Source organism: Actinia tenebrosa, unplaced genomic scaffold (assembly GCF_029948245.1).
Source record: "Actinia tenebrosa isolate PJP-AT-01 unplaced genomic scaffold, QUT_ActTen_1.0 PGA_scaffold10__47_contigs__length_13832649, whole genome shotgun sequence".
NCBI lineage: Eukaryota > Metazoa > Cnidaria > Anthozoa > Actiniaria > Actiniidae > Actinia > Actinia tenebrosa.
The window spans coordinates 10842402-10859007 of NW_028292570.1; the positions used below are offsets into that span (position 1 = coordinate 10842402).

Below are 16606 nucleotides of genomic sequence, written 5' to 3' on the forward strand. Positions count from 1 at the left end.
TGGTCGTCATTTGTGTTCCTTTGAACATTGATTGTTCCTGTTTGCATGCAAGGCAACACCTGTTCCCCTGTACTGTTCGTTACATTGTCGGTTTGTCAATGTACCAAAAACAGTCACCTTTGCAATTAGGAACATTGTGTTCCTAACTGAGATATCAACGATAGGAACGTTTGTTCCTGTTGCGGTCAAAGAGGGACACTTTTGAAAAAAGGAATACTTCAACAAGGAATACAAACATGCTCATGCATGACTGCACGTGTCTGGGCACGTCTCAAACAATGTAGAACAAGTTCAAACATGTCTAGGCATGTACAGACATGACTGCGCTTTTCTAGACAAGTCTCAAACAATAAAGAACAATTTCAAACATGTCCAGGCATATATAGACATGACTGCGCATGTTTGGGCAGGTTCTCCAGCAAGCTCAAACATGCTTAGTGGTATTGTGCAAGGTCAACATAAAAGAACAAAGGCTATTCGGGCAAGTTCAGGCAAATTTAGGCATTACAATATAAGTTTGGGCATGCCCATAATCTTTTTTCTTCTTAATTGATCCTAAGTTAATGGAATAGAAGAGAAGACAAAAATCTGTTCATTATATAAAAGTCATATTTCCTCATAGTAACCAATGAATTTTGGGATTCTGTCCGGTCTCTTGGGGTATGTGAAAGTTATAAAGCAAATATTCCAGTAACCATGAATTAAGTTGAGGTCATAGGTAAATCAATAATGAGTAAGCACAGTAGAGAAATCGATTGGTCGAAAATCAACGGCGACTTGCCGAAACCAAAAAGACTACATTTAGGAGAAGGCGAAGAAGATGTCCTTTTCCACTGTCCAGTGCCAGCGTTCAACCATAATGCATTTGGAACTTCAAGAGGATGCAGAAAACATGTGGAAAAGTTGGTTTTATTTTTTCGACGAACAGCCTGATGTATCCACTCAAACAACGTCAAATTCAGGCGATGAAAGAGTAAACCCAACTCGAGCAACTCAAAGTTTCAAAAAATCGTTCCATGCGTTGATATTTCAAATACTCTTGGCAAAGAATTTGATAAATGGCTGATTGGAAGCGGTGGGGGATGCAGAACTCCAAAACAGGCTCAACCAATTATTCAAAAAAGTTTTAAATTTCGGAAATTTTGTTGTGAAAACGACGACGAAGAAGACTTAAGTTGGGACGCTATATCAGACTTGCTAGATTTTTGCAAGATCCATACGGTTTTGCGAAATCAGATGTGCTTAGAGGTCTATTTGAAGAGAGCACGCAAAACAGTAGCAAAAATGATGGGCCTACAATGGACAAATGATCTGGACATTGAAACACTCGAAACCAAAGGCCACTGGGCCACAATGGATGAATTGTTACAAGTGATCACCTTCCGCGATATGAATGCGTGCTCAAAGTGTGTCGAGAAACACCTGACACCTTCAGATGTGTCGTTTGCTACCAAGTTTGTGGCCGTGTATTTGTTCACTATAGTTAAGGGTTTTCGTCCAATGACTTATCGGTATTTGACGGTGGACATAGTCGGATCGGCCAAAAGCAATGGTGGTTTCATTGACCAGAAAAAGTTCAAGACCACATCCAAGTATGGATTTGATTCATTGTACTTGACCGACACCAGCATACAAGTGTTGGATGGATACATTACAGGTTAGCTCAGTTGGTAAGAGCGTCGGTCTGTTGTGCGGGAGGTCGTAGTTCAAGCCTCCGCCGGACCAACACTCAGGGTCTTAAAATAACTGAGGAGAAGGTGCTGCCTTTGTAATTATATCTGCAAACGGTTAGACCTTCAAGTCTTCTCGGACAAGGACTTAAAACCGTAGACCCTGTCTCCCAACCCTTCCTAACCTACAGCAAATGGGGGACATAAAAGAACCACTGAGGACGTAAAAAGAAACCCTGGCAGTGACCACCCTCAGTGCCTCCACTTCATACTAACCATCTCTCATGTTTGTAAATTGCTTAAAAAAAGCAATCTGTCATTCACAACTCCATGTAAAGCGACTTTGATTATATCCACATAGGAAAGGGCGCTATATAAATCATAATAATCATCATCATCATACATCATCTAAAACCAAACTGCGAATACGTTCTCGTTACCAGGAACGGCGGCCAGCACAGTAAAATCGGACAACTGATGAGCAAATTAGTATTCGATGCAACTGGCAAGTACAGTCATCCGACGCGATACCGTCATATCGTCGAAACGGCCAGTGGGAAATACCTCGAAAGGAACAAGCAATGCACGATCTCCGAAGATCATTTATTTATTTATATTATTTATTAAGCTTCCAACAATTAAACTGTTGCGGAGAACTAGACGGGTGACATTCCACCTATAGGATAGTCTCCAACTAAAATTTAAAAAAAAAAGAGAGAGAAAGAGATCTAAAAGGTAACTAATAAATGAATGGCTAAGCCCTACAGTTGGAGCAGCGGCATTTCGTCACCCAAGAACAGGTATTAATGGTCTCAAAGGAAGACAAAAATTTGTCGTAATAATGACTAACAAGTAAGCGCTTAAAAGACGGTGCAGAGATAGCTTGCCTAAGCTCAGCCGGCAGATCATCAGAAGCACAGCTCTGTAGTAGCTAGGGTACATTATCAAAAACTAAGATCTCGCGAATTTGCCACGAAGGCTCACGAGTGTCTGAAAAAGTTGCAGGGAGAAAAAGGGAGTGAGTTGACCAACGACGTTCGCTCTCGACTCTCAAACGATTTTGGCGGGCAATTCACCCGGTCAAGATTCCCCCGTTGTCGAAAAGCCGAACTCCAACGAGCCAGCTGTCCTCGGAAATGTCGAAGTGACTGGATCATCGTTGCAACTTGAACGCGAGAAAAACGACTTCGAGTCTGAGCCTCCGAGATCTACTGACAAGCCAAAGAAAAGGAAACTGTTTCTCTTCACACCGATCAAAGATGAATTCTTAAATGCAAGGATAAAACTACGGTGGCCCACAAGTCTCACGCCAAAACAAAAACTCACGGCAAAACGAACTAAACTCACGGCAAAACAAACCAAGTCACGGCAAAAGGCAATAAATTCACGGCAGAATAAACTTAACTCACGGCAGAATAAAGAAAGCCACGGCAAAATAAACTAAACTCACGGCAGAATAAAGAAAGCCACGGCAGAACAAAGAAAGCCACGGCAGAATACAGTAAAGGCAACGACGTATTGGGTTCCCTGTTGATTTTTTTACCGCGAGCAATTTGTCAGCGGTTTTGATGTTGTAAATAAAAATGGCGTCTGGTTCGAGTGGATCCTGCCAAGGTTGTGGTTCCTTATTACTTTCGCTAGCGAATATGTGTAGATTTTGTATCCAAGGTAAGTGAGATCATTAATTTTTATTTATCTATATATTTGCTAGTTGTAAACGTGTTTTTGACTGCTATTTCAGCGTCTACTGGTCAGTTAGATGACGACAATACATGTGCAGACATTTCGAGCACTGATGATGAAGAAGAAGAAGAGATATTCAACGAAGAAGAGGTTATTACATATTACTTTCGTCTTGGATTCGAATATAAAGAAATCCTGCATTTTCTTTGTGAGCGTCATCAGCATCCCATAAGTCGATGTACACTGATAAGGAGACTTAAACAATATGGGCTGTCGAGGCGTGTTATTACCGATAAAGAAGGATTCAATGAGACATTTGCAAAGGTCCGAGAACGCATAAGTGAGCTGATCAAAGGCCCTTCCTCATCTATGGGCTATAGAGCAATATGGCACACATTGAGAATGGAAGGTATCCTGGTACCAAGAAAAGTTGTACAGGATTTGCTGAAAGAGATGGATCCAGAAGGAACTGAAAAAAGGAAAAAAAATCGTTTGAAAAGGAGAACATACAACAATCCTGGACCAAACTATGCCTGGCACATGGATGGATACGACAAATTAAAACAATGGGGATTCCCGATTCATGGTGGAATTGACGGATTCAGTAGAAAGATATTGTGGCTCAAGGTTGCAAGGTCCAACAATTCTCCAGACAACATTGCATTTTTTTTTTTTGTTGAGGCCATTTCTGCTGTTGGAGGCTGCCCAGTACACTTAGTAACAGATTTAGGTACAGAAAATGGATTATCTGCATCAATTCAGAATTTTTTTCGTGATGATTTTGCTGCACACAGATATGTAGCATCACCCCGTAATCAAAGAATTGAAGGATGGTGGTCATACTTTCCAAAAAGCCATTCTGCATGGTGGAGAAGGTTTTTCACAGATTTGGAATTTCAAGGGATAATTGACACTTCTTCTGAGCTTGATATGGAATGTTTATGGTTTTGCTTTCACAGAGTCATCCAGAAACAACTTGATTATGTAACAGATCATTGGAATAGTCATAGGATACGCCAATCACGGCATAACACTAAACCTGGACGCCCAGATTCACTTTTCTTCTGTCCTGAACTTCATGGAGCAGATCCAAATCTCAAACTGGAAGTTCCATCTACTGTAATGGATCATGTGTTGCAGCATCTAGTCATGAAACCAGAAAAAAATGTCCACCAGGAATATTTTGAATATGCCTAAGAGCAGTTGTCCATAGAACAACCAAGCAGTTGGCAAGAGGCACTGGCACTTTTCAAAGCTCTGATTCAAGTTGCAAAATAACAGTCATATATAACAATGGTTAGGCATGTAAAACTTTCAACTTTTTTCATGGACATAGCGTAAGCACTCTATTATAGTTTACTCAACCAGCAGACCCAAAATCAGAAACAAAATGTAACAGACAGGAAACAGGAGGTGAATTTTGGACCAGTCTATTAACAGCGGTGACTTTTTGAGAAATTAGTATTTTGAAAGATTACAGTAAAGAAAGTGAAAGTTTTCAAATTAGTGTTGTAATATGAGGCAGGCCTAGGAGTATGGCTGCCCTAAAAGGATTTGAAAATTATTTTGTATTTGAACATGGGATGTCTACTGTTGAGGGGACAAGTCCAAAACAATTCTGATTGAGTAACAGTGACTATCAGTCACTAAATAGTTACTGTTTTTATTATCTTTCAATTTATTTCATAATTTTAATGTTTTGCACTTTACAATAATCATGAAATTATTTGATGTATTTAACATATGAGCAATAACAACAACAGTAGAGTACAAACACCAAAAGTGTGCAACCCTTTGCACTTTTTAGTAGTAAAGAGTGCTAAATCAAACAATAGAAAACAATAGGATAGCATAATTTAGCAGTATTTAGTGGTATTTATGCTACACACTTATAGTGTTTGTACTCTATTCATAGAATTTATTATGTTATTTTATGGATTTTAAGCAAGAAGCCCATGTCTCCTAGGCCCTGTAGATACAAAATGTTATTATAATCAATACAAATATTATAAAATGATCATAATAATTTAAAGTAATCTATTAACATGCTATCACAATCACTAAAACTTATTTGATATAATATCTAACCTAATTTGTGTTGGATCTCAATTAGCATTGTCTCAATCATCCAAATTGAACTTCTAAACAACAACAACAGCATTCATTAACAACAATAACATGATATAATAAGTATTCTAGCCAAGATGACATGTTTTGATAGTGTGGGATCATTAGTAAATCATTAGGCCCTTTCCAACAACAGGTCAGTTTTTGCCATACAAATTGTTATGAGGTATTCTATTCTATATCTTATACAGTTTTTCTATTTGAGTCTGCTGAAATGGTCACGTTCTCTTTGTTTTTATCGTATAGGAGATTATTCCATTTCTGATATTCTTTCTGACGACATTGTTTATTATATAGTATGGTCAGGTAACCTGTTGCTTCAAAAGGTGCCAGGTACAGTTCAACCATCTATATTAAAATCATGTATTTCTGTTGTTATCAGAACATTGTCATTTTAACAAAGTAAACATATAGTGTCAATGCTAGCTTACAATAGCCACCGTAAATCAGGGACTGCGGACAACCAAGCAACAATGCAAACTGTTACAATGCCTACTTTGTACCCATAAAAGTTTGCAAAAATAATTGTTCACCAAATCATTCAGCAATATTGATGTTCAACTGACACCCTTGATTTGGTTGCTGCAAAACTACTATCATTGATTGATTTGGATTTTTAGCTGGAATCCATTTCTCATTCTGAACATAATGCATGAGTTGTTCATAATATATGAATAAAAAGTACATGTAGCTATCTCTGAGAACAAATTAATGCTATTAAAAAGTATGCAATTAAGATTCTTAGAATTAGAGGCACAAATCCAGTCAAGACATAAATGCTCACTCTTGCATTATTCATGGAACTTAAACTTTGCCAAAAGACTGCCCTTTGCAAAAGGCCAACAGAAATACTTCTTTGAACTCTTCTTTAGTCTTCATGTGTGACACTGGCAAAGTGATTTCTCTTGAACAAGCTCCTACAACTGGAAAGCAAATTCTATGGTTGGGATTGTTCACTGTGCAGTCATGATTGAAGTGGACTGAAACTTTCAATGGTTTTTCACCAAGTGGGATATGTTTTTGGCCTGTTAACCATCCCAATATGCCTGGAGGTGAAAGATCAGGTGACTGGAATTGTTCAGATAGCTCATTAGCACTACAGACTTGAGCTTCACTTTCAGTGCCATCATTCCAAGAAATTGCCTCGTTGTACCCAGAAATTTTACTCTCATCTTCCAACATAAATAGAAAGTCTTGAAAAAAATCCATCAACGATTCTTCTACCTTTCTCCTTGAGCTCCCTTCTTCTGTATAACTGGGGTGCAGAATTGAAAACACAAAGTTTGCATCAACTTTGTTAGGCTGTGAGCTCTTTACAAATAGACTCCTACAACTTTCTGGGTGGCTTTGAATGATATCTGCCAAGCCAAAGGACTGCAAGCCATCCATGAACTCTCTGAGGTACACCAAGCGCTTTGATATAATGCTAATAGTAATAGATTTAATGATTTCATCACTGTGCTTTTCATTGATCATCCCTGTGTATCCATTTTCTATTATGGTGTCAGCTTGAGATGTCAAATCATCTTGTATAGACTTCAGGAAAACCCTGTCACTTTCTGTTAAGTGCTTTGCTGCGTTGATTCCATTTGGCCTGAAATTAAGTTCTACCATTAGATTTATATACACTTTCTTCAAGGAAACAAGGTGGTGGCCCACCTTGGGCAAGACTTGCTGCGACAATCTGTCCACATGTCATGAAGCTTGAATTCTGGACATTGAGTGTGGAGTCTACAGGGCTGCCACCAGGAAACATGTAAGAGCCAATAGAAGGTAGATATAGTGTAAATAATTCAAGAGCCATTGCTCCTGAATCTATTCCTTCTTCACCACAAAAGCTTACCATCACACGTTTGTTTATACCTGAAGGGTCCTTTTTCACTGCTCTTTTCCAAATATCAATAACTCTTGATAAATGACAGCCTCGCCGTATAACAATAAACAACTGCCTAGACTTTACAATTTTCTCTGTAAGAGCTTTTACTACAGAGCATTCGTCATCCAGCTTTGTCACATCAGGAGTCTCATCTTTTTCATCAGAAGTAACATTAGTGATAGGGTCAAGAGAAGCATCTTGATCATAAATGGCTTGCAGATGACTCGCTAACTGTGCATCTAAATTTGTCTGATGAATTGTTGATGAAGGCAGAGTTAAATCAATGCGTGTTGTTACAGATGCTGATGGTGGCTCTTGTGATAAAGAGGTCTCTGAATTTGATTCTGTTTCATTGTGTTTTCTTGTTGATTTAGTTTCCTGAGAATTAGATGATATTGACTGAGGGGTAGAATGCTTACCAAGTGGGTCATCATTTAATAGCCAATCATCATCATATGAGTTGTCATCGTCAGTTTTTAGACGTTTTGGGGGTGTTTCATTTTCAACTTTCTCATCTTTTACATCTTCGTTTTGCTCTGGATCACTTTCTGATATTTTTAAGTCACTGTCAGAGCAGAGAAACAGAGTAATTCTTTTAAAATCTTTGCCAAATTCTTCCTTATAACGCTTCAAGGAAAATGACTCTTTCTTGCTACCAGGTAAGAAGAGTGCTCTGCTGGTATCTTCATAAAGTAAATGATAAGTTTCCTCATCATCATACAAGTTTTTATGAAAGTTTTTTCCATTTTTCTTTTGCAGCTCTGAGAAGTGTTAAATAATTGGCATTTCTCGAAATTCTTAGTGGGAGCTTCTTCCCTCTTTTTGCTTTCAATTCTTGCTCTTTTTCACTCCACTCCATGAGTGAAATATTTATGAAGACTTCTTCATCTTCTTGTTTGCCTGTGGCTTTTGAAGATGAAGAAACTTTAGCTTTCCATTCTGTCCCTTTTGCTTTTTTGTACTGGACAAAAGATTTGATAGGTTTGGCTATGTTACTTGCTCCTGAAATTTGAGAAGACAGACCTGAAAAGAATTACTACAAATTAGTATAAAGTGGGTACAGTTGTCATCATTTTTGTGATTCATTTCAAAAACTGGTTTGACGTATGAACCCAAAATATTATAAAACTTCCTAAATAAAGTTAATGTAAAAAGTTTATAAAGGTTATGTATGCATGTAGAGATTTTTAAACCTTACAAGTACCCGGTCCCTAGCAACTGTGGCTGGTTAATAGGTAAATCCCGCCTTAACATGTACAAAGGGCACTAAGTAGGACGGAATTGCTAAACTATCGATTCTATTACGCATATTTTGTACCCGGCTTCAACATAACAGAGCACACGTGCTGGTCCACGTGCTGACTGTCACTGTAAACAAAACTCGTATTCAGTGCGATTCTATCATTTAAACAAAAAGATTGCTATATAAATTTACCTTTTCCACACTTTGAACAGTATTTGTGGTCGTCTTTAACTGCGTCTCCGCAATGAGAACAAAACATAGTAGATAACTTCAATATAAAAATACAACTGCACAAAACACTCGAATTCCATCGACATCGGTGTCCTGTCACCGCCTGAGACAACATCAAAACCGCTGACAAATTGCTCGCGGTAAAAAATTCAACAGGGAACCCAATACGTCGTTGCCTTTACTGTATTCTGCCGTGGCTTTCTTTGTTCTGCCGTGGCTTTCTTTATTCTGCCGTGAGTTTAGTTTATTTTGCCGTGGCTTTCTTTATTCTGCCGTGAGTTAAATTTATTCTGCCGTGAATTTATTGCCTTTTGCCGTGAGTTTAGTTTGTTTTGCCGTGCGTTTAGTTCGTTTTGCCGTGAGTTTAGTTTGTTTTGCCTTGAGTTTTTGTTTTGCCGTGAGACTTGTGGGCCACCGTATAAAACGATATGGCTTTGGACAATGGTCTGCCATTTTGAGGGACCCATAATTTCAATCCCAAAAAGGGGAACAGCTAATTCACTACTTAAAAGAGGTTCCCAAAAATTTCCCTGCAAACATTAAATGATGGCACAGTAGCTTGTATATTTATTGCCAGAAACAAAAACGAGTGACGAGTGAATCAGTATATTTATATACTGAAATAAACAACAGACCCCTTCAAGAGTCCAAGCTCAATGCATTTTATTCTCCGGCGTGCCAGACCTTTTTCTGTTGGTGTTTGTGCTTGGTGTGAAAAGCATTCAGAGCATCAACACAGGTTGTCAAGAGATATTCCTTAGCCTTCTTGACATTTCCATGTGGATAATTTTCGATTTGCATTGCAGATTGACCATTTCTCTTTCTTCAGTGTTGAGCCACACACTCGTGAAGATGTCTTGAACACGGGCGTGCTCCTTTTGTACGTTGATTTGCTGCTGTTCAGTTCGTCGCACATCGATCTCTTGTTGGAGTTGTGTTGGCACGACATCATCTGCATGCACTGGGAGTAAATCCAATAAATCTTCGTCAACACCAATCTTTCTCAACTGTTCTTGTGTATGTCGATGTGCTCGAATTTCTGCGTCGACGATTCGTTTCCTCGATTCCCTGTTGTCCTCTTTCCTTTGTCGTATCATGCTTTTGATCATTCTCGCTTGATAAACATTGTGTGAACAGTCATCCAAAGCACTCTGTAAAGATTCCAGAATTTCATCGTTTTCATCGTCTTCACTGTTGTGTGCTGGTCTTTGTGTTTCATTGTGATCTGGGATGTCTGGGTTGTCCATGGTGTTTTCTGAATCGAGTTTCAGTGTCATAATTGCCTCTATCTTCTTTGGTCAGTCCCGTGCATTCCAATAGAGTGTTTTCCTCTTGGGATTCGTCTGCTGGAACTGCGCATTGAGTAGCAGCCGACGTGATGCAATCCATGGGGTGATCTTTTATCCATTTTGCTGCTTCTTTGTTTACCACCGGCAATGTTTTGAACTGGTACTTGTTTATGCAATTATTCATGGCATCGTTGTCTTCCTTGCTCCCAAAATCTAGCTCCTTTTGACAAATGATGAATATAGGAGCTCTGTTAAGAAACCCTTTGGCTGTCTTCCATTTTCGATCGAGGGCTGTCCAGCCTCCCTGGGTGATGATCTTCCAGTCGTCTGTGTCCATTAAACCAACTGTGGCCTCGTCCAGATTGATGACTTCAGTCTCCTCGTCTATCATGGCTTTACTGAATTCTCGCTGTTTCGTGACTCTTACGACCTTGGTAGGATCAATTATTCGGTTGGTGGCCATTAGCAAGGATGTTTTCCCACTGTTTGAAGGTCCAATGAGGCATGGCACTTTCTCATTGTGTTCTCGTGACTGACACTCAAACAGCCTCAGAAAATCTTCACAACGCGACTCCATTTCTCTATGATTCAAGCTGTTGGTCACTATGCTTTTGAAAAACTTGGGATCAGGCTCTTGATTATGGTTACGATTACGATTAAGATTTCAGCAATTGCCTGGCAATCGGGATTACGAAGAATGGCTTGGAGTCTGGACATATAACTCAGGAGACGATCTTTGAAGGATCCATTCCCAAGAAGGGAATTTAAGAAACTGTCCATGGAGCACAAGCGAGTGTAAGTGAATGATGCTTGCGGTTGCTTTTTGAATACATCTCCTTCTCTGTACACGTAATTCAGTTTCTTAAGTGCTCGCTAGATGTCGTTGCAAAGGATCGTCAAAGGTTCGGCAAGCTGTTTTGGGGGATAAATTTTACTTTCTGGTACAACCACGCTTTTAGTATTGTAAACATCAAAATGCAGCCCAACATCTTTGAGTCTTCTTACTGACCCATTCAACGATGGGAAAAGCTCCTCTCTCACTATAACCAATCTGACTACACGTTCCCAGTCCACCAGGGGTTGATCTCTAAGTGTTTCTCCCGTGATTTCTTCAAACAGCTCTTCCCTACAACGTTTGTACGAGTACATGATGATGTCTGACATGAAATCGTTCTTGTGGTCTTTCAAGAGCTGACAAACTTTGTTGAGGATTTCACAGCCTTCTTTTCTGGACGAGGCACGTGTGGAATTTACTTCGTCGCAATAGACCAGTGCACTGTGTAGTATCAAGGCATCCACTGGGGCTCCATTGGCTGATTGGATTGCGACCCAATATATGTAATTGCTGGATACGTTTTGTTTCTCAAACATTTTGAAATGGCCAGTGGAACCTGAAGTCCAAAATAGCACAATCACATCAATGATAAGAATGCACACACACATGAATAAAAAAACAACAACAAAGTACGTGATTATGCAAAGTTCTTTACCTCGGAGGAATTCGTTGCACTTTGCTGTCACGCTGCGATTTCGTTTTCGCCATCTTGTTCGTCATCGAATGCTACTTCAAGTTTTTCCTCTCTTGAAATAGCTGAAAAGTAAAATCCTACTCCTGGTGTTTTTGCAGCGACTGTGTCTGCATCTACATCTACATCTACATAATTTATTTGCAAAATCCAAAAGGACATCTAGCAAATTCCAGTGCAAGTGCAAGATAAATTAAATAAATAAATATGTGCAAATAAGGTAATAATAATTGTGCTAATAATGATTAAATAGATAATAATCACTTAATATGGGGTATTAACAATCATTCAGCCCCCAATCAACCTCATATCGGCAACTTTCCAGTTATACCTTAACTGGACAGGCCCCGACATGGGGCCAACCAGGCAGCTATACAATTTATAGGCAATGGAGAAATTTATGGCAAAATGGCAAAAATTTAAGAGTGCATGTCAGCAAAAATCAAACAAATTCGATATTTCGCGGCCACGGTTGAAAAATCGATTTTGCTCAAATTTTGTCCAGATGTACTTTATTATATCACAAAATGCACTGCATAGTTTTTTAAGGAAAATATATTTTTATTTTTGAGAAAATGCCGTTTTAAAAAGTCCTCCCGAAATCGCCATTTTAGCGGCCAAAATTTGCGTTGAGTTTACCGACCGAGTTCGGTACAAAAATCGATTCTAATCAACTTAAAATCCCTAAAACCGTGTTCTATGCTATATAAATATCCGGTTACGTGACTTACAGGAAATTTGAGTTACTTTTTGTGACATAAATAATCTTAGTTTTAAGACTCGTGATTCTAGGTGATTGACGATATCCCCCAAACAAAATCGATTTTCACCATGTGATAAAGCTCCAAATTCAACAAGCTTCCGAGGGTTAGTTCTTTAAGAAACAAGCTTTCAATCGATGTAAACATTTCTTTGGGCAAACAAATATTTGTTACGCGACAGGTCATTCAAATCTTCAATTTTTGACCTTTCGAAGTCATACGCCATAATTTCCCATCACTCACAAAATCAAAGAATCTCGCCTGGCTAATCTCTTATTCTTACTGTTTTACCTTTACAGGCCAAAAAATACACTTGTTATAGCATTTCTTACCTTTTTAAGGCGAAAATGTGGTCTATTAACCTCGGTATTCGTTATAATGGTATCACAAGTCTTGACCATTATCTGTCAGTTGATACCTTCCGTTTACTATCCAATATGTCAACGGTTCAGCGCTTACTAAACGGCGTTTAAAACCCTTGTCGAACAGTCAAGATTGTTTTCCTTTTTATCTGAAGTTCTACGATATCATAATATATCAATATGATTTCAAAATTTATGGTACAGCTGAATTTCCGTATCGAATTTAGAGTACGTAAATAAATGGCCTGGGATTATATGCTAATCATAGACTACGACTTTCTAGGGTAGGGACGGTATGTCCCATTTGCCTTTCTCTGACATCCCAGCGCTTACTAAAAGTGATTTAAAGCCTCTGATTAACTGTTAGATCGGTCGATGTTGTTAATATACCCCAATGATATATATCGTTTGCTGGATATCGTCATCATCAGGAACATATCAAACTTTCCACATAGAAAAGTTGTCCTTCCGCTCGAGACGTTTCTTTTACCATATAAGGAATGTACTTACCATATTTGGAAATTGGAATATACTTTTCTTCACTAAATAGGCGAATTTCTGGCTCAAAACTGCTCAAAATTACAGTAAATCGAGTGAAAACATCACTAACTAGACAGCCATCTTGGTGTTGGCCGAAAAAGGACTGGAAATGTGTAGGGGAGGGGAGCGTGGTTTGTCACCACAGGAAGCCCGCGAACGACAACAATTGTTTGATATGCTGTAAAATAATATAATTTGCGTTTCTGTACTACACAGGGAGCCCGATTCCCTGGGAATCAAATGCTTTTACAATACAATACGATACAATACATCTTTATTCACATTTCCTTTTGTGTTACATTACATTAAATTATATATTTAGATCATTGAAAAGAAAATACTTATTTGGTCAAATAAATAAAGCTAAATATGAAGTTGTAATGAGAGGAAATGCCTGGAGCCTAAATAAACCATATAGTTTCCTAGTTAGACCCTAGTCATGTTTTGTGTCAGTTTGATGTAGGCAATAAACACGAGGAAACAAAATTAAATAATATACAAACAGTAGACAGACAACGACAAAAAGATCGATTAGTGATGTGACATGCATTTACAACTGAGTTGGGTATTACATATCGCGATCGAAAGATAAACAAAGCTGAAATCGGTTTTAGATATTCTACGAACTCAAACATTTCAACAGCTTGTCGTGAAATTGCTTTTTACTGCCGTCAGTGAAGAACATAAAAGGTACCGCCTGACTTTTTTTGATTGAAGGCAGCAGGAAAAAAAAAAAAAAAATTCCAGCTTGTGTTCATTGACTATCGAAAACCGCAGTTATTAATTAGCGATGGTTTAGTGCAGATATTGTAAAGAAAATGGAAGCTGCGTGTTGTTCGTTTAGGTCTATCGTCGGTAGTTCTTGTGGTTTTGATGCCAAAGATCGAAAGCGCCAAACCCAAATTGTACCATTGTTGTCCTGTACAAAAGATATCGCAAGACACTTGTCCACCCTGAGTTTTTCAGGTCCTGAAAATGAGATAGATCTGATATTGTCTAGAGTAGCATTGTATGACAAGTCGAAGGAGAGCATCAAATCGATGACCATCTGCCCTTATCATCGCGCGACGCTTGGGATAAGCTGGACCAGAGGAGGAGGTACAATATGTAGAGTTCCGCAGGAGATTTCAGACCATGGAAAGGGTAAAGGAACCTGGCCTAAAGGTGATCGAGGTTTAGGCAAGCAAGAATCACCTATTATATTACGCAATACTGGCGTGTTTGTCGCTCCTGGATCAGGTAAGTTTTTTTCAAAGAACATATATAACTAGTGACTGTTCATAAGTTGCTCAGTACTGTCTCTTTACGTTAATATATACATCGATATTATTTCAGGTATTTGCAAGAAATGCCGATATCTGATTAAAACAATGGAAAGTAAAGATTCCTCAAAGTCAGATGTCATAGCTATGGGTGAACAGATGAAAGAGTTGTAAGACAATTTGTCATGCGATTATCATTTACACGTACATACTGCCAGGTAAAGAAGTGAGGTCATTTGAAGGTGCTTGAAGTAATTATTTACAAGTGCGGTATTTTACGGATCAGTCGTCATTCTTCACATTTTTTTATCAGTACCAAGACTACACGCTTAAGATATATTTCATATGCAGGTACTTACGCTTTAGCTATTTAGAATTTTTCTTATTCATCTTATGAAACTGATGCCATGGCACAGGAAGCCCACCCAAACGACAAGAAAAGCTACACAAATTTTAAAGAATCAATCCCCTCCTACTCACACAAACTTTAACATTTAGAACATTTACTTTACAGGAAGACGATGAGGTAACCCTTAAAGCCAGCGCACAAAGTCCAGCTTTTCAGAGCCCACCAAATACTACTATACCTGAAACACCATGCACAGCCTATGAACCCCCAGGACGCTCGCTATCAACAGAAACGGAGGACAAAGACAACTCAGAGCCAATGTCAAGAGAACTGCTAAATTCATTTTTAGCCGCAAGGGACATAAGTCCTATTAGAAACCAGCTGACTACACCATGGGATGAAGCTTCGCAAAGAACTAAGCGACGCTATTCGCGTAAAGCAAAGCAGGTTGTCTTTGCAGCTTTAGAAGAGATTGCGCCTGAAAGCTCAGAAATGTTGTTCAGTGTATTACAGTCATCTGGGCAAAAGGATGAGAACGTTGATAAATCGCTGATGGAGGCTCTTGTTGAATGTTTCAATAACGCAAGTCATTGGAGCACAAGAAGGCAGATCTTGTCGATAATGGCAGATAAGATGCCCTATTCAGCGTTGAAAAACTGGATTCCCGATCTCTCCAGATACAGGTTTAATGTGGCCCGCCACCACGCATTGCTTCATGGAAGAGGTACTCCCGTTACCATTACAAAGAGCCCCCGTATTTATGTGTCAACTGAGAAACTTAACCACTTTTTGACTTTTATCACAAGTGGTCAAGTGATCCAAGATTTGCCGTTTGGAGAAAAGACATTGAAGTTATCTAGCAATACAAAGATCACAGTCCCAAATGTTGTAAGGACATTAATACCTGAACAGGTGGTGCAGCAATACACTACCTATTGTCAAGAAACCTGTTTTGAACCAATAAGCCGTAGCAGTTTATGTAGAGTGTTGAGTGTATGTAGTGCTTCCGTAAGGAAGTCACTACAAGGACTTGACTATTTTTCTGCCGATGGTGCTCCAGCCTTTGATGAAATGGAGGAAGTAGTCCAAAAGCTTGGAGATGAGTACGGAAAAGGTCATTCCTGGGCAAAGAATCAAATCAATAAATTGAAAATTGCAAAGCGCTATTTGAAAAGTGATTACAAGGTATGTAAATCATAGGCGGGTCCAGGATTTTGGTTGATGTTAAAACGATAACATCAAATCTTTGATATTTGCAGGTTCATGTGTCAAAAAGCTCACGAGTCCCCGACCACTGTAGAGCGCACGCTCTCAGTCATGAAAGTGATTCGGATTTCACCACTAAATGTGACCATCAGCACGACCTAAAATGTGACCGGTGTGAGCTGATTCCATCTGCGTTTGATGAAGTTCATTCGGCTTTGGAGGATCTGGCCATTGACAATGAAGAGAAGAAAGAGATGATGTATGTCATCACCCAATCAAAGAAAAATATCCAAGCCTGGAAAGCCCACCTGCTGCGTGCTATCAATCAAGATGAAGCCCGGTTGAACGTTCTTCAGAGTCTGGGTCCAACCTCAGTACATGTAGTATTAGACTGGGCTATGAAGTTTCTCCCAAGGAAATACCGTGAAAGCCAATCTGATTGGTATGGAAAGAAAGGTATTTCTTGGCACATTGCAGTAGC

General features: G+C 39.0%; 2 protein-coding genes and 2 pseudogenes across 2 annotated transcripts; 3 read left to right on the forward strand and 1 right to left on the reverse strand.

Moving 5' to 3' along the window:
- The first annotated feature begins 729 nt into the window (after positions 1-729).
- On the forward strand, positions 730-2840 carry LOC116299128 (uncharacterized; annotated as a pseudogene).
- Positions 2841-3270: 430 nt separating this feature from the next.
- On the forward strand, positions 3271-6068 carry LOC148913015 (uncharacterized). The gene is made up of 2 exons (XM_089026936.1): positions 3271-3338; positions 3412-6068. Exons 1-2 carry the CDS (start codon positions 3317-3319, stop codon positions 4548-4550), a joined length of 1161 nt encoding a protein of 386 aa, XP_088883062.1. The 5' UTR covers positions 3271-3316; the 3' UTR covers positions 4551-6068.
- Positions 6069-6250: 182 nt separating this feature from the next.
- On the reverse strand, positions 6251-8858 carry LOC148913016 (uncharacterized; annotated as a pseudogene).
- Positions 8859-14126: 5268 nt separating this feature from the next.
- On the forward strand, positions 14127-16119 carry LOC148913017 (uncharacterized). The gene is made up of 3 exons (XM_089026380.1): positions 14127-14547; positions 14644-14740; positions 15030-16119. The coding sequence occupies exons 1-3, from the start codon at positions 14127-14129 to the stop codon at positions 16117-16119; spliced, it is 1608 nt and encodes a 535-aa protein (XP_088882506.1).
- The last annotated feature ends 487 nt before the right edge of the window (positions 16120-16606 follow it).